General features: G+C 42.8%; 1 protein-coding gene across 14 annotated transcripts in view; it reads left to right on the top strand.

Annotated features, from left to right (window-relative positions):
* The window catches only part of itpr1b (inositol 1,4,5-trisphosphate receptor, type 1b), an 84,873-nt gene that overhangs the window by 37,586 nt on the left and 28,392 nt on the right, over positions 1–18,895 (top strand). For 8 of the 14 annotated variants that reach the window (XM_085776373.1, XM_085776374.1, XM_085776369.1 and 5 more), the window contains 7 exons: positions 4,802–4,837; positions 5,812–5,859; positions 6,553–6,682; positions 9,099–9,283; positions 16,600–16,783; positions 17,243–17,505; positions 18,162–18,362. In XM_085776373.1, the coding sequence (XP_085632499.1) occupies positions 4,802–4,837; positions 5,812–5,859; positions 6,553–6,682; positions 9,099–9,283; positions 16,600–16,783; positions 17,243–17,505; positions 18,162–18,362 (1,047 nt within the window). The remainder of the gene's footprint in view (positions 1–4,801; positions 4,838–5,811; positions 5,860–6,552; positions 6,683–9,098; positions 9,284–16,599; positions 16,784–17,242; positions 17,506–18,161; positions 18,363–18,895) is intronic. The other 6 variants (XM_085776377.1, XM_085776376.1, XM_085776375.1 and 3 more) reach the window with 2 other exon arrangements.

Raw genomic sequence — 18,895 nt, 5'->3', positions numbered from 1 at the left:
TTGTGTTACACTACATTACATCATAGAGTTGTTTCTGTTTTTTTCTGGTCATTCGGCCCTGAAATGATGGATGGCTGTGAAAGACCATAGTCTTCCTCCTGGCTTTCTGCCACCATTACAAGAGCAGGTGTGAGTGTGTATATATAGCCGGGGATATTCCATCTAACAGATAGTTCATAACACAGGGGGCCAGGCAGACTGCATTGCAAAAATGCGTGTGTGGTCATGACCTGTGGCCTTAAGCAAACGAATAAAAGCAGTTTCTGATTTCTGTTTGTGATCGTGAGTGGACCTTAGAGGGATTACAGTATGGGTGTGACTACAGAGGGACCATATCACTATCACAGCTGACTGATTTCTTCAGACGGGATGTAACCTACACAGATCTGTTTATACAGTATCCACCAACTCCCAGTAGACACAGTTTTAAAGTACTGTAATAATAACCACAGGGCCGTGCTCCTATATCCTCATCTGGACTTCTGCTTTTCTCTGTGTTCAGACCTGAAGTCAGTCCACCCACGTTGAGCTTACTCAAAGTAGCTGCTGGTCTTTGGCCTTTTCTAGGAGACGAGACACTAGGCTCATACTCGTGTCTCTCCACTGGCTGCCAGTGAGCATTCAGAGTCTAATTTAAGACTTTAGTGAACCCTGATATATTTTAGGTGTATTAGCTCGTTATGCGCTAAAGCACAGGCTGAAGTACTGTCAGAGTCTCTTGGTTGGTCTAACAACCTTTTAGATAACCAGAGGTGAATGAACCTTTTTTTAATTTCATTTTCTTATGTTTTTTTTAATTTTTACTGCTTTGCTCTCTTTACTGCTGATTTTACTGTAAGGCATTTTCTTAGTTGTATCATTTAAAAACATAATATATAGTCTCAGCTGAAGGTTCACTTCCGATTTTTTTGTGGAACTTTAAACTAAAAGTTGACCATTAAGGAAGCACCCTCGACTGATTAGTGTGACAAAACAGTCAAGGTCAACTCTCTAGGTTTTTTCGACAGGAAATCCTAAAATTGCTAGGTCAAACCCTGTCAATAGATTCATTTCCACTGCAAATGAGCAAACTCCATCCATTAATTAGAACTACATGTGATGTGGGTGAAAGCTTTTGGGGAAGAAAAGTTAGTCAGTGGGCCTTGAACTGGAATTGTTTTAGGAGCGTCACTTGGCTCAGCACATGTTGATATTTTCAGCCTGTGAGTTGGCTTCTCTAGAAATCAGTAGATTTGTCAGAACTGAAAGTTCACACTACCTTGTCAGACAAGGAGAATCTGTAGCAGCAGGAAAATAACTGAAGAGTGAAAAATAGGCACGAGTCACTGATTCAAGGAGGTGGTGAGTGTGAGGGAAGTGAACAATGGCTGGGGAAATGGATAAATTGTTGGAAAGGGTCTTTCCAGAGTTGCCAGGAAGCAACATGCTCTCAGTTTCTCTGTTGTGTCTCTCTTTCTTATGTTTCCTCCTTCCCTCCCTCCCTCCCTCCCTCTCTCCTTCCCTCCCTCCCTCCCTCCCTCCTCACACATGCCGCCTGGTACTGTAGCAATGGAAATCCCCGGCTTCCACAAAAGCCGAGCTGTTCTTCTCGGAGACAAGTGCTTTGTTTCTTCGACTCCTCCCATATGCAGCATCTCAAGAATGTACACATATTCTCAGCACTTGCTGTATGTCACTCATTCATACACACTCTCATGTTAACAGCATGTGTGGATATCATTCAGATGAAGGACAGGCAGGCCGAAAACCTCAACTTCCCCTTAGCAGCAGAAAAGATAAACTGCCATGATAGCTGTTATGTAACCCCAGTTACTGCTTTCTGACCTACCACAACACCCACCCAAAGGTCTCAGGGAATGAGTGCAGCTGTCAGTTTCACTACTGTTTGACAGACCCCATCGTACTTCTAGTTGCCGCATGCCAAGTCTGTGGGCTGGTTTTTTTTTTTTGCATATCCAGACAGAGTGATGAGAGAGCAGGATAAAGAGGAGTGACGGTTCACCCATTAGCAGAGGTTATCTCAGACTTCCAGAAATAGGAACATGATAAAATGCGAGGCGGGGGGAAAAAAAACAAGACATGACCAGTCTGCCACACTCATTGTCTGGCCTGATCATATCAATCCACTGCATGTGTTTCTGTTTCCATCATATGCATGTTAACTTCTTTTGTTTGTGAGACTGCGAGAGGTTAAAAGGGTCAGATGGAGATGAGGTCTCTTGTTTTTTCTGATGATGTAATATGGTTTTCTGAGGACGGGGCTGAGCGCATAACCCATACATGAAGAGTTATATAAGGCGCTGTTTCTATGCAGGGAACACAAGGTCTGTCAATCTGTCTATATGAGAATGTGTGAACGTGTCTTTGGGTTTTTGATATTCTGCCAGCTCATAACGATCTCCTCATTATCCAAAACTAATTGCTCTTCATTAAGCTAGGTTTTCTTTTCACACATTTCTTCAACCACAACCTTTACAGACATTATAGTCTTGCGTTCATTTCACTTTCACTTTCTGGTCTGTGCAGTTTACTCCAGCTGCCACTCCTATCGCTGCCTCTGCCAAGTTACCTCAGATAGACTTCTCTTGTCCTCATTAGTCCTCCAGTCTCTGCTACTCTGGGTGAAGTCAGGAGACTCCGAGCTGCTCTTTTTTTCCTCCATCAACAGGGGGAGCTGTAGACGTTCCTCAGTGGCGCACACACACCACTGTCCCAGTTTCCTTAACTTAATGCTGCACGATTCTTGGGCTCCTGCCAGCTCTCAGGCAGCAGTTACATAAGGGCCAACAATTTTCTTTCTTTTTTTTTTTCCTCCCCTGTTTTCCTGGAATTTTAAACTCTACACTGATGTGTGACCTTCAGTGGTAATTGGCAATAAAAGTGCAGCAGAGATTTCTTTCAGGAGACAGTAGCAGTGGTGTGCTTCCATCTAGGCAACCCAGGGTGGATGGAAGAAGAGAGGGGTGGGGTGGTTCATGGGAAAAGTTGGGAGCAGTGACTGTGATCTTCAGCCGAAGTTAACACCTGCTAATTGTTTGTCGTCAGACTCAGTAACAGGGCAGACGGCCAGGCCAGTTTTGTATTGTCAGAAGAGCACTACATAAAAAAACGCCCTTCTGGCGTTTTCCCTGAAGACTCTTTTTCTTTCGTTATGAACAGTCAATTCCCTTTATGACTTCTCAGTAAGATGAGGTAGGCCATTGCTCACTGTGTGTCTGGCTGTTTTGGGATGTGGGTTAAGGCTCTTAGTTATGTTATTCTAAATGGTCCGACTGCTGGCAGCGCCTCAAGAGTGGAGCAGCATCTACGGAGGAGTGTAGAGATTTTGCAGTGAGATCACATAACCTCAACTCTCTCCATGTCCAACAAACACCCCGAATGTCTTTGTGTTTTGTTTTTTTTTTGGCATTGCCTCTGTGGAGATTTTATCACACATGTTGGGAAGCACAACAAGAAGAGGCGTTGATAACAATTACGGGGTCAAACCATCCATCTTTTTTATATACTCAAGAAAATTACAGGCCAACTGTGGCCCGTAGTTGAGAAATTAGGTCAGATTACGTATTTGGCGGTTGTTATGTTGCAACAGCCAAAACCGTGTTTGTGTTTTTTGTTGATTACAGGTAGATGTTGAATCTAGCTTTACTGGTCTATGATGCGTCACCCTTATTCGATGGAAATTGGAAATTGTTGCGTTGACGTAAAAGGAGGCTTCATACAGGGAAATTCCAATTAATCAGAATAAACCAACATGTCTGGGTCTCAGAGGGAGATGGTTGCCCAGCTGGTAGCAAAATACTCACACCTGTCCACCACACACTGAGATAATGTATGTGGGTGACTGAGTAGATGTGTTTTCTTGGGGGGTGGGGGGTTTGTTTCGTTGATTGTTTGTTTGTTTTTTCTTCATCTGTTAATAACGTTCTTAAACAGCTGGAATTTGAAGGCCTCTTGAGCTCGGTTTGTGTTAGATTGAATTTTGTGAATAATCAAGGGATGTAATCTTATTTAGGAAAGCAACTTTGTCGTTTTTATTTATGCTTCATACTCAGCTGTCAATTAGCATTTCATTGATCTATTTAACAATTTAAATGTGTTTTATTTCATCATTTTACTTTTTCCAGATTTCATAACCATACATTTTATTTTAATTGTTGTAATTATTTTTTATTCTATTCTTTTTAACTTACTTGTAAAACTTGTTGTGTGAGTTCCAGTAGTTTGGAACTGGCAACGAGTTGTTTTGAGGAGCCATTGCTGCTTTGTCTATACAAACAAATATTCATGGTTCAGAATTTGGTTGTGGTCCTTTATCAGATTATTCTAGTGTTGCATCATTTTAGGTTTTTGTCAAAGAAAGAAATAGCACTTTCCAGCAGTAAAAGTATTTGTCTGTGATCCACCAGTTCAAATAAATAGTTCTCATTTGGCCTCATTATTGCATATTAGTACTCAGATGAGTATGCATATCTTATCATTTCAGGTGGAAATGCAGCGTTGTGTAGGGCATAGGCAGCAACACTTTGCAGCAGGAGGTTAAAAGGGAACCACAAAATACTAAACACAGTAGAGAATCGTAGACAGAGGTCTATACTGTGGTGAGGGCACAGCTTCTTCTCTTTCCTTTTTTTTGTACTCTCAGCTTCTGCTTTCTTGCTTCAATAGGTTTTTACTGCACATCATCCATGCTGCTCTGTGAATAAACATGAGACACGCGTTGTAATGAACTACTCTCCTACATACTGCTACTAATTCTGCATCTTCTAACTTTGACTAACATCAGCCTTTTATTTCCAATCAGCTGGCACCTCCACCCGAGCCTGAAGTCCCTGCTGAGGTGTGTTTCAGACCCATATTAGCCTGCTGCCCGCTAATATGGGTCACTGCTTATCAGAGATCACCCGTCCTGTCTATACACTATGCTTAGTGACCAACATCTATGCATCTAAATAGATAAGAATCACATCCCATTCCCATTTGTTTCCTTTTTCAAGGACAACCCCCCTCCCTTGTGTGTGTTGCTACCTCTGTGGAAATGATGCTACGTATCAGCCCCTGTATGTGCAATGCCTCCCACCTGTTCACTCATCCGTTCTTCCCTCCCTCTGCCCTCTGTTCATCTTTCCTTCCACCTCTTCATTTTATTCTTTTTTGCAAAGTGTCCAATTTCCTGAGAGTGTGTTGGGGCACGGAGGGGGGGTTGGGGTGGGGGTTGATGTCATGGTCGAGGTGTTTTTCCATGCCAGATTGCTGCTTACAGTCTGTGTCAGTAGCTCACGGCTCCATTATGTAACCTGGACAGAGTGTTTTTTTTTTCTCTCTCTCTCTCCCTTCATTCTCATAGCTTGTGTTTCTCCCCCACTGGCAGCTTGTCATTCTCTTATGTAAATAATTCAGGCACTATTGCTACTGTGACTGTAAAGTAATGAGGGAGTCACCACATGCCAAAGAGTACAGTATTTGAGATGTTTTTATAGGCTGAAGGAAAAAATTGAGTTGACATAAAACTTTAGATTTGAACTATTAACTACTGTGTATCTGTGATGTTTGGAGGGAATGTCAGTCCTCCCCTGCACAAAGCCTTGCATGAGTTTGACCTCTCCTCACACAGCCCAACCACTTCCTTCTTAACTGCATGAGCTAATTTATACCAGATTTTCTTGCATGCTAATGAAATAACTAATTTGCACTGTTTTAACACCCTGTTTTGTTTTCTAATTTCTTTTCCAAATTTTCTTTTTGGACTTTTTTTTTTTTTTTTTTTTTTAATTATTATTTTATTGCTTTCTGCTAACTCACACCACCTTTAAGGAGCTTGATCCCAACCAGCCTCAGAAGCAACTGGAGGATCACAGGAGGGTAGGTACTGAGTTTGGTATTAGTGGTCAACAACTGACTGAGCGACGGTCACAAGGTCGTCGCAGTCACACTACTGCTTCCCCCGCATGGCGCTCCCTCCCTTCCCTGTCAGTTATGTGACATATAACATGTGAGGCAGATCAACAGATGGACATTAACTTTGGGTGCTCATCTCATCTTTGATGGCCTGTGACTTATTTGGGGCAGAGGGGGCATGTAGGTCACTGTGCTGCACTGACTTACACCAAACCAGAAATGTGGCAACGCTGCATGTTGGCATGGGTTGCCTTGGAACATCACTGACTGGCATCGGAGGACAAACAAGATGTCCTTCCACAAGGGACATCTTATTATGTTTAATTTCAGGGCTATGACACGTATTGTTTATTTTTATCTATACAAAGTTTATGTTCAACTACACAAATTTATAACTTTTATTAAATTCATCAAGCAGCTTTAACTGGATTAGATAATATAAAAAACACAGTGAGGAGTTCTAAAATGGAGCAAATAAAATATTAGTGGTGTTTAAGGCTTTAAACAAGTACAGCAATGTGATTAACTACCACTGCTGCAGCAATACTGTAATCTTGTACTGTACTACGCACACTGACTTTGGTTTTTGGCTCCTCTTCTGTGACATGGTGAAGCTCTGACTCACTTCAGTCTCCTAACATTCATTTTCACTGATAGGGAGAAGCTCTGCGGCAGATCTTGGTTAATCGATACTACGGGAATGTCAAACCTGGCCAGAGGAGAGACAGCCTCACGACCTTCAGCAACGGCCCACTCACCGCTGGAGCGCCGGGAAAAGCACCGACAGGTGTGTGCGTGTGTGTGTGTGTGTGTGTGTGTGCGTGTGCGTGCGTGCGTGCGTAATAGTACAGTATCTGTGTTTTATGAGGTTTACTCATAAAGATAAAAGGTTAGGTTTCGAAATATTTTCTTCAGGGAAACTGGGTCAGAGCTGAGCCAAGTTACGCATACAGCTCAAAAAGTATGCGTAACTTGGCTCACTTCACAAAACTTCACAAAACAGTCTGAACAAAAAAAAAAAAAAATAATATTTCAGATTGTTTTGATCATTGCTCAAAGAAATTGCTTTAAGGTCCCATTTTTACAAATGTTTCTGGTATTAATCCATAAGAGGACATATTTGTATTTTTAAAGTATGAAAAAACTTCCCAATGTAATTTTGCCACAAATCGCTCAGACTGGAGCTATACTAACAGGTTGGTTTCAGCCAATCAGAAGAGAGGAGGCTCGGGGTTTGGCTTACTGAGTGATCAAATAAAACTAATGCAGAGAAACCAAATCCTGCAAAGTTGGTCCATAGTGGGCTGAGGTGGGTGGGGCGTATGGTTGACAGCGGTGACTATTTTGTTGTGACATCACAAAGTTACAGAAGTCCAGACAGCTTTTCAGATTACAGGCTGTGTACATTTTTAGGCCCCAGTGCACAGTATGAGTATTAATGAATGTTACCTTTATCAAATACAGAACCTTTAAATAAAGTTTGATAAGTGAGTTGATGATCTTTGTGATAGTTTAGTCAGGATTAAGACTGCATCAGCGTGGATTTGTTTGTTTTTTTGTTATTATTAAGTGTTGTGGTAGACTTTAATGCACAGTGGATGAATAAAAAGCTGTTGAGAATGATGCAACTGTGTCAGGGTAAACATTGGGTTATTTTTTTTAAATCATCATAGGAATATTCACAGAAAATTGTTGACAGGTTGTAAGGAAGTTCCACTGAGGCCGGAAACATTTGTTTCCATTTGCGTTTTGTCAGATTACTTAGAAATACTGTAGTCACAGTGACACTAGCCAGTTTCCATTATTTATCAGTAAAGAAGCTTAGTAAGTGAGGTTGCTTTCATGTGGGTTCTGATCACCCACCCGGACCACACTCTTAGCCCACAGTTTTGTTTGCAATAGGTTCATTCACTGAGGACATGCATTTGCACAGAAAACAGTTGTTATTCCAAACAGAAACGACGTGTCCATCCATCCAACTGCGAGACCGACATTCACAAATTGGACAGATTGTTCGTAACTGGCATTTATTCATTCCAGCGAGTTGATCTGTCTCTCATCACAGAGATGACTCATCGTTCATCTCTCATGCTTCAGAGCAGAGAGAAAAAAAATTAGATCTTATTCACAGCCATGGCCTTGTACTCCCTTTAAGCCCTTGGACCTCAGATCAGCTACTGAGCATGCCGTCTCTTTCCTCGGCATAACGTAGGCCGTGTTGTTGCCAAGCGACCAGAGAGCCAAGCTCTGTCTAGAATGGGATGTGTTGTTGATTCAGTGGCTCGCCCAGCCAGAGATGGCTCTGATGGGTGCTGTTATCTCACCACCACTGCTTCACTGGCTGGCTGTGGTAGCCAGCAGCAGCAACAGTGGCAGTTAAAGAGTCTCCATGGACTAAAGACACGTCTGATGTTGTATTGTTTGTTCTGCGCAGTGGCTGAATGGATAGAAAATATACCTGTTATACCTTATTCTATGCATCACAGTTATCTTCTGGACTCCTTATTAAATCCTCATGTAGTAATAGCAGCTCTCTGATTATACTTGCATCAATATTGTTGCAGTGTATGACTTGTTTGCATCTTGGTGTCATTAGGTTTCACACATGGAGGGGAGGTGGCAGCTTGCATATAGCCAACAGCTGTAGCCTATGTTTATGTGATGAAAATAAGCAGCTTCTGCACATAGTGGATATAAATTCACTTCATGTTTTTTAAACTTCTCATTCGACTGATATTCCTCAGTTGTCAAACTTTATTCACTCAGTCCTATATTTCCTACAGGGAGCTATTGTAGCTAGTTACGTCGGCTCATTTTTAAATTACGGCTACTATGATTGGTTGGTTGTTTCTGGATCCAAAGTCAATGAGCACACAGATCAGGCTTATTTGAATCACTGAACAAATCAGATTTTATAGGGCGGTTCATGTGTCTGGAACACGGCTAACTCTGTATCACTGCGTATTAGCTAGCTTAGCATGTCCCTGCAAAGATCTGTTACATAATAGGCTATAACTAAGAACAATGCAACCTTACTAGGTGTGGCAGCATGTACCAGATGGACCCAGTAAACCAACTTCAAATAGCCACAATTGTTGTTGTAACTATGTGTTTAATAATGGAAAATGAAAATACATTGCGATCCATGTTCCATTATGTAACCTGCCTGAAGTCTGATAATCATTTCACATCTTTGATCTCAGTTGTCAGCTCTGGGGTCGGTGGACGAGGGGAGCTGAGTTTGGCTGAGGTCCAGTGCCACCTGGACAAAGAGGGGGCCTCTGATTTGGTCATTGACCTCATCATGAATGCTACCAGTGACAGGATCTTCCAGGAGAGCATACTGTTGGCCATTGCGCTGCTGGAGGGTGGAAACACGGTCATTCAGGTAAGTGGAGGTTACTGGGTTCAAGAGTACACAGGGCGTACGGGGCCGCGGAGGGTCGGTGTGAAGTGTTAATGAGGTCCGACCGGCACTCGCACGTCTTTCCTGCAAATAAATGGAGCTACTAAAAGGCATTCCCTTCAGAGAGGCATGAGCAGAATCTCAACAAGGAGATGTTATCTCAGGAGTTCAACGCTGTGGTGTCAAGAATTTTAGTTATTGCCCTGGAGCTGTGCTGCCGTCAACAGAACAAAATGAAGTGACCGAGAATGACTTGAAATGGGAAAAGAAAAGATACTTGCATACAAGTGTCGCATCCAGGAAACATGGTGAAAAGCGAGAGTTCACTGTCATGTGCAGAAAGCATCCCAAAATGTTTGTTGTACGTGACAAAAAAATAATAATGAAAGTGAGTTTGGACGTTGGATAGAGTGAGGACAGAAGTCAGAAAGGAAGAGGAACAGTAGTCTGCTGGGAGAGGTCCAGGCTGTGCAGCCAAACACGTCATCTTCTCCCAACAGTCAGCCAAGAGTTGCTATGGCAACGCTAACTCTTTGTGAACCTCACAGCAAGCAGGTTGAGAGCGGAGAGCGAGAGAGCTGCTGTGTTTGCAACTGCATTATTTTGGCTTTGCAGGGTGCCGTTTGTGTTTGTGTTTGTGTGTCTGCATGCATGTACTAGAATATGTGCATGTGTGTCTGTGTGACCAAGTGTGTGAATGTGTGCTGCTTGTAGGCCGTCTGCGAGTGCAGTCTGGTTTTGAGGTTTGTGTGTGTGCGTGCTCTTGTGTGTTGTCTTGCATAAACAGGCCCGTTGCATAATCGGCTCCTATTTGCATAGTGTTGTTACCTGACAAGGCCTGACTTCCCAGAGTGTACACAAAGGCACTCACATGACTCCTGTTACATAAGCTGCTGCCTGCCTGCCTCCCTGCTCCCTGCCTGGGTGAATGACGCCCTGAGCCTCAGGCCTCCTGACATTCCTACTGGACCCCTGAACTGGGTCATGCTCTGCTGGTGAAAAGAGGGTAATAAAAGGGACAGCCCCTCTGAAATCTCAGGAGAGATCAATAGATTTTAGCATCTCTCTTGTGCTCCCTGAGGAACATGTTTGTTGTACTTCATGACATTTTGTAGTCTGCGCACGCCATCTTCTCATATCAGTCAGCCCCCCCACCCCTTAAAGCTGTGTGTGACTTAATGTGCTGATTGACCTTTCTTGGGTCAAGGCGTGATGACAAAGCTGAGTGTAGCCGGTGGAGTGCATTTTACACTGGGAGTGGTGGTGGATCTTCTTTGTTTGTCTTTGTGCACCCCAGGCCATTGTAAATATTTAGAACGTTTATTGTATTATTGAGTTTAGTAAATATTGTAATATGATAAAGTGCTAAAAGATACACATTGGAGCAATCAGTTGTGATATGGTAAAATCTAAGAAGCTTGCACCATTTACAGCAGATATCTGGACGTCTGCCTCTGACTCAGCGGATTTCCTCTGCTGGTCGAAGAGAACCTCAAAGTGAACTTGATAAGATGAGCAGTTAATGGCGTAAAGAAGAGCGAGGCGCAATTATACAGAAGCTTCTTGTTTTAGAATTTAAAGTAAAGTGTTTTTCTCCTCCTCTGGCGTGACACAGGGACAAGTGAGCTTTGTTGAAGGCTCATGTATGGTCCAGAGAGAATTTTCAACATATCAGCAGATGCATCACATTTCCCTGTCTTACATAACGATGGGTTGCCTGCCCTCTTTTCAGGACAGAAGGCTTCTTGTTGTCTAAATGAAAAGCAGGACAAAAACATGCCCACAGATTTCTCCAAGCAGTGTGTTTGTTTGTTTTTGAGGTAATCCAGGGTCGTAGCCTAGCCAACAAAATTTCGAGGGGAAAAAAGCAAGTATAAGAGGGAGATGGAGAGCTTGTTGGCTTGCTTCAGAATGAACTCATCCAGGGCCCACAGCTAGCCTTGATATGGCTCTGCTCAAGGACAGGGTAAGCGTGTTGGTGAATAAAAAAAAAGATGTGAATAAACTATTCAAAAGCCTCTTGGATTAGCTGTGAAATGCATGGTCACAAAGCGGAAAACTGTTGTTTCATGAAAAGCCGACTATCAAGACATAGTGGTTCTCAGGGCATCTGATAATCTTATAGATTAGATGCATTGCTGCAGATTAAGCTATCCAGCACTACATAGAGTAGTACAAGTGAGCGCAGCCTTATACAGCAGCTACAACAGGAAAAAGCAATATGAACATCAACACAACAGTAATCCAAAAACATCTTGTGTAATAGTAAAACACTGACGCGGAACATTTTACTGCACAGTGAGTGGAGGACTCCTACTTTTTGTACATTCAGTGCATTTTACTGCTAATACTTTTGAATGTAGGGCTTTTATTTTCACAGTGTAGTATTAGTACTTTTAGTTAGTGATTTTTCATCTTCCAGCACTGCTCAGGTCACAGCCTCTTCCTGGCTTTATGACCATGCATTATGTTTAAGAGTAAGACAACGAACGGCTGCCCTCTGCTCCCCTCACTCAGAGATGATAACTTTTGGCCAAAAATGAGACTTCGTCATGACGTCACATGCTGGAACATCAGGTGAAGAATATTAAAGGCCCATGGACTGAGTTGAAAGATTCAGGCCTTTCTTGTTTATCCCTTTTATTAAATTTTAATAATTGCATTTGTTACGTTGACTGGTCACATCCTCTACACCCACAAACATGCTGCTCAAAGACGTGCAGACTTGGGCTTATCTCCCACGTCTACTAGACATGAAATTGCACTTGTTTGTCCGTTCACCAGTAAAGATCCTCTGCATTAAAGAAAGCAGCTACAGTACAGTCCAGTAATCTTGATCTGTTAGTTAGTATAGGCAAAAAAACTGCCACATCCATTTATTGACTCACTAAAGGCCTGTCTCACGTTGCAGAGATCAGTAGATCAGGCTGTGCCTCATTAATACATACACACTGGTAGGTGAACAAGAAATGTTTGAGATCTCCGTGCTCGCTATAAAAGCAAAGTCTTATTTGTAGCCGCTTATTTAGGAGTCTTCCTATACCCTGACAATAAGTCACTAGTGGTTAACTTAACATGTCAAACTCAAATGGAAGCTTCTTTGGAAAGGTGTCACCATCTTGTGTGTGTATAGCAGTTATGAAGTGGAAATTCAGTGAGAATTACGGTATGTGTTAATGGGAATTCGGAAATAAAAGGTGTAGTATGTAGTATTTAATTCAGCCTGTATCTATGTTTTTATTCTCGGATTAAAAAAGAGAGATCTGGTATCAATGACACTCTACTTATAGAACAGCACATACATGTCAAACATGAATTATTGACCCACATAACTTTCCATAAATAATTTCAGCTTGTGTAGAACATCATGGACTACATAACATGTTGTTGGACACGTATGCTCACAACCTCCAGGTTGTTGTTTGGCGATGCTGTGACACTGCAAGTGTAACTCAAGCCAGACACGTAGCTCTATCATGGCATAAAACGACACTCTTGCACACTACATCAGTATTCCCCATTAGTGCACACACACAAACACGCACATGCACACACGCTCCAGGATATACTTAGAGGCTAGAAAGCTTATTCCAAAAACAGCCCTCAGAGAGAAAGTGTGTGTTATGTAAGAGAAGAAGTGTAGAAGCGCCGCTCCTCCCAGCTCCACCATCCATCCATCTACTCAACACCGCCTTCGTGACCTCAGATCCTTAACTGTCACAGGAGCAAACAGGTGCCACCGCTCTTACTCAATAGGCTTGTTGTGACACGCCGCCACTCTCGGGCCCTTCTGAGCATGATTTACCCCCCTTACCCCACCCTCCCGCCCCTCACCCCCACCTCTGCTAGGTTCAAGTTCACTTTACAGCTACCTCTTGGAAAGCTTTAAAAAGATTCTGTAAAGTGAGTTTCCAGGCATCAGCATCATCAACATACCAGTTCTCCTCTAACTACAGAGTGGGCAGGGGATTCTCCTTTTAAATCTCAGTTTATGGTTTATGAACGTTTAATTAGCTCAGTCCTGCTCTCTGCAGCTTTTGTTGTTGTTGTTGAAGTCGCTGGATTCTCTTTAGACTTTGCTTGGCTTGTGGCCTGTGCAGATTCTTGAGGACACGGATGTCATTTCATTTAATTTATCTTGTTGTTAACTTCAAAGAGCAGAGCTCTTTATTTACCAGCTGGGCGGCGGTTGAGCACGCCACCAAAACTCTCCAATAAGCACAGAGATGACTTTGTCACTCACCAAGGTGTCAGGCTGGAAAGGCGGGAGATGAATAAAAAGAAAGCGAGAGCTGGTGGTATAAACAGCCTTACATAACGGGCCCGTGTTGATGCCAGGAGCCGGGGTGGCAGCTGACGGGAAAGGGAAAGAGGAGTAGAAGCGCAGAATAATCATAAAAGAGGTCTCGCTGTGCCGCCATGTTGATGCCGTAGAATAAGAGGGTGAATTATGAGTCGATCTAAAACCTGCTGTGCTCAACCTGACTGACAGCGGCAGGATCAACACAGCTCCCAGGGGGCTTAATGGCTCTGTCATGAGACACGTAGCAGACTAAGCCGCGTCGGGGGAAAAGCTGACCATTTTCTTCACAGAATGACTCAGCATCGAAATGGTCTTTAAAACTGTGTTTCCTTATGTATCATCAGGTGTCTTTGAATGCAGACCTTTCCCATGACATTATCTCTCACCATCTCTGACAGGATGTTAGGTCATGATATAAACAAATGCAAAGGCAACCAAAAAAGTACTGCATAGAAAATGTGGTTGGACCTGTTACTTTGCTCGTTGACATGATCAAACATTCAGTAGTCAACTCAGTTTTACATGTGGTGTTTTATTTGAAATGTTGATCCATTAGAAAAATATAGTTTTGGTTTTATGAACCACAAACCATCTCCTCTCGCAGACTTCTCTCATAATTTGATGAACTAGTGGCTGATGCTGTAACTGATATTATAGGTAAACACTCAGAGGAACTAAATCCTGCAAGGTTGAATGTTGGGTCCAGGTGGGCGGAGCACTCACTATTGTTTTGTGACATCACAAAGTTACAGAAGTCCTGACGGCACATTTGAAGACAGCGACTACAGGCTGTAGGCATTTCCCTGTGGACTGAGCATCTTGATTGACAATTTAGTTATGGAACCTAGGCCTGCTGTAGCACCATGGAAATCCCCCTTTATACAATATGGAACTTTTAAAAGTTTATTTTCATATTTTCATTTCCTTACTTTTAGAATATACACATTTTCTATCAAAATTTATTTTTATACAGGCAAAACATCTAAGAGAATAGATATTTTCAAAACGAAGCAGCCATGCAGTAACTCTTCCTGAGTAAGATACAATCAAGTTGCAATAAGTGTGATCAATCGGCATACAGCTCTGTGTATGACAAATAACGTCTCCCCATTGCATCAGTTTTTGTGTCCGCAGTCATGAGGTCTATTTGATATGGTAATCTTGTAAAGCTGCTGTCCTGGAGCTGTTGTCTGCGTCTGGAGAAGTCGGTCTGCTTGCATAAGTCTGACTCGTAATCAGATCACTATCAATGAATGACCCTCTCTTGTCAACAACATGATCAACAACAGCTTGAAAAACAAGCAAGAACAAACTGTTGCATAAAAGAGAAGAGGAAAACAACTTAGGTTTGTTAGTGCATTAAATGTTCTACATCCCTCAGGACCAAAGTCAGGTGACTCTGATTTTTACTGAGTATTTTTTATTTTTTTTTTCCGTTTTATATTTTTCTGTGCAGGTAAAGTCACGTCTGTGCCGTGCGATGCACTTGCATGTTGCTTCACTATTGACGTGTCTTTCTCCCTTTCTCACAAAGTTTGCTAAGTTGAGCTAAACCTGGAAAGAGTCTTATGTAACAGGCTTTCAAAACTGCCCCAGAATCTATGTATGTGATAACTCCTGCTTGCATTGAACACCCCCCCCCCCCCCCCCCCCACCACCACCACCACCACCACCCATTCTCTTACCCCACCCCTCCTCTCTCCCTCCTGCCGCTCACACCGCACACTCACTCCGTGCCGTTCTGGCACTGAAAAGTAGGGCAGGGTTTTCCTCTCTCCCTCTCCCTTTCCCTCTTTCCACTGTTCACCCTCCGTGGGCTGATGTAACAGTGTTAGAGCCAAGGCGCTGTGTGCCCTCACTGTAACCACTCAGCTGATTACAGGTCTTATGTAAGGAGGGATTATCGAGAGGAAAATGGGACAGAACATATGAGCCTGTTGAAGAAAAACAACAGCTACATGCACACAGGGGCCTTTGTGTAATTCATATAGGCAGAACATTTCCTTCCTTAGCTTGACTTCACAAACCTCTTACTCATGCTGGAGCAAACTTTCACTGTTGCTCAGCTGAAAAGCTCAGAAAACGGAGAAATCTGTAGTCTGTTGCAATCACACAAATGTGGTTTTTACTGCAGCACAAACCGATTCTGTGAACGTGATTCTGCAGCTGTGTGTGTTTGTGTTTATATGTGTGTGTGTGTGTGCGGACCTGCAGGTGTGAATTTGTTCTCCTTGCCTTTGTGTTTATGCACATGCACAGCCATACTGTGCATGTACAGCAGGCTGTGGGACTGGTTGTGTAGCTGCATCTTTGTGTCTGCATGCATTTCACTTTGCATTGCATTGCATGTGAATCCCAAAGCTTTTCTCTTTGTTTTTACTGTTGCTTGTCCCTTTGGAAGTGAGGCCTTACAGCATGTTTTCCTGCCTCCGTGAGAGAAGGGTTATGTAACTGCCTTTAACCAAACCTCTGGCTCTCAGAGTTGTGTACAGGCTTTTAGAGAGGCAATAAGACAATGATTAGAAGTTGCTAATTAGAGGTTATTAAAATTCATGGTGATGATTGAAAAGAAACATCACTGGTACATTTACTAGTATGAGGTTGAAAGTCAACCATCCTGCTTTACCAGTATGGCAGATTACTAGTTAATGAAAATGAAAAAAAATTAGAGTGTACGGAAAGGAAACTCAAGTAGCCGTTCTCGAAAACAGACTTTTTCACCTCAAGGACCCTGAAAGTGATACAAATCAGACCACAGTGTTAGAGCCACACCCCCATCTGATAAGATTGTTGTTTTTAGAAGTTTTATTACAGAGGGTGTTTGCAACCCATGACTAAAATGGTCATATATCCTGTCACTGTGTTACACAACTTCGACTCAACTTCAGGAATCACAAAACACAGCATAAGTTGAATATGACTTCAATATAACCATAAAATAAACACATGCATTGTCTTTTTTTTCTTTCTTTCTTTCTTTCTTTTCCCCCTTTAGCGGTCATTCTTCCAACGTTTAACAAGCGACAATAAGTCTGAGAAATTCTTCAAGGTGTTTTATGAGCGAATGAAGCTGGCCCAACAGGAGATCAAAGCCACTGTTACTGTCAATACGAGTGACCTGGGCAGCAAGAAGAAGGATGAGGAGCCACCAGACAAAGACACACCAGCGCGCAAGAAAGGTCAGGGGTCAGCAGTTTAGGTCACCAACATCATATACTTAAGGGAAATCACACATGATGACACCATTAAACTAGAAAATGAAACTTTTGACCTCTGACTACAAAACACCCATTCAAATTGAAATGGAAAATTCCACATTCATTTTTTTAAATCCCTCCCTCTTTTGCATTTTCTGTTATTAAAAAAAAAAAGAATAGTTCTGGTTAGTGGATGTTGGGTGGTCAGATATTGGATTGTTTCAATAGGCGTCGTTTAAAAGTTATTAAAAAGTGTCTCCTCATGCAACCCCACATCAAGTATCATCCCCTTCTGCGGTGTTAAGGCTAAAATTGTCTTTTTGAACAAACAAATATCATAAAAATTACCACAAGTGTTTTACATTTCCTTTGAATGTTGTTTATATCACTGTGTCTTATCTCTGGTCTGTGTTTGACTCACTCTTCTGCACCTGTGGTTAGTCAAAGATGTGCCGGTGGTGGCCGTGGTGACTGAGGAGGTGAAGGAGCAGCTGGTGGAGGCCTCTGCTGTCACTAAGAAGGCCTTCACCACCTACCGCCGTGAGGCTGAAGCCGAAGAGCACCAAGCGGCCGCTGATGGCGCTCCCGTCCCGACCGCTGATAAGAGCCAGGAGGAGGGCGAGATGAGCGTCATCATCACCATCATGCAGCCCATCCTGCGCCTCATGCAGCTGCTCTGCGAGAACCACAACAGAGACCTGCAGGTCAACCAGTTTGTTGCCTCCCCTTGTTGACACGCTAACATTTCCTGACCTGTGATCTGAATTTCAATCATCACACTTACTTATACAGAAATGAAACTATGTTGAAAATAGACACCATTTGCAGAACTTCCTGATGCAGCTGTTTCCATATCTGGGGTGTCTTGGTCTGGTTTCACTATGAGGAGTGTGTTGGTGTCTAGTAATGGCTAGCCCCCATCAGCCCAGACAGAAGACTTCCTTCTTGCACTGATTCTGTTTACACCGCGAACTGAGGCAGGCCTTCATTTAATGATAGCCGCCTCGGAGCTGAATCATTCTGTCTCACCCATCCTGACCCAGCGTAGGCGCAGGTATTGATTTCCTGCTAGCTAAGCAGTACAGCTGATCAATTCACTGAGATGTTTCTGTTCCTTCCAAACACATAACTGCAGCGATTGTCTGACTCTGTATGAACTTATGTGCTTAAAAAAAGAAGACAAAAATAGAACGAGCCACCAGATTTTAATAGAAGCTGAAAGGAGTATCAGTTCTTCTAAACACTCATTTGTAATTTCAACAGAAACAAAAGATAATCACACTGTCCAAAGGCCATGGGGGTAACAAGAGTGTTCAGAAAGACAGATGTGAGACTTAATGTCATTTCTGTCCATCTCCAGAACTTTCTGCGCAACCAGAACAACAAGAACAACTATAACTTGGTGTGTGAGACTCTCCAGTTCCTGGACTGTATTTGTGGCAGTACAACAGGAGGACTGGGCCTGCTGGGGCTTTACATCAACGAGAAGAATGTAGGACTCATCAACCAGACAGTGGAGAGCCTGACTGAGTACTGCCAAGGTCCCTGTCATGAGAACCAGGTGATACATGTGCACACACAACATGATTGTGGATGAAGATTGTGTGTGTGTGTGTGTGTGTTTGTGTGTGTGTGCTGGCTGTATAAACCCTTTTCTCAGAGGAATGGTCGAATGTGGATTTCTTCCAACGCTTTATCAGCTTCTGTTTACGTCATAGCGACCTTTTCATTTTAGTAATGAGACTGGTGGTTTTGTTTGGGTGGTGCTGTAATTAGTCTTGAGCGTTTCACTTTTTTCACTATGCAGTCAGTCGTCTGTCTTCAACACAGACCTGATGTGGGCAGTGTGCCTGTGTTTGTCAATGGCCCAGATTAGCATGGCTTGGCCATCTCACATGATGGTGACGAGACCTGCTGCCCTGGGTTCATTCGATGGCAAGTGTGAAACTGGCATGACTAAATAAGCAACTGGCTAAATGCAGTAGCTGTTTGAAATGATTTCAGTTCCTTTCACAGTGCTAGAAGGGCAACTGCCAGACTAAACAAAGGTCTTTGTTCATATCTGCAGAGAGGGAATTATATCTGTTAATGTTT

This window comes from Trachurus japonicus, chromosome 5, assembly GCF_045865225.1.
Source record: "Trachurus japonicus isolate A0001 chromosome 5, Traja_1.0".
NCBI lineage: Eukaryota > Metazoa > Chordata > Actinopteri > Carangiformes > Carangidae > Trachurus > Trachurus japonicus.
Note: the sequence above shows the minus strand (reverse complement) of the source record. Positions and strands in the feature narration are given on the sequence as shown.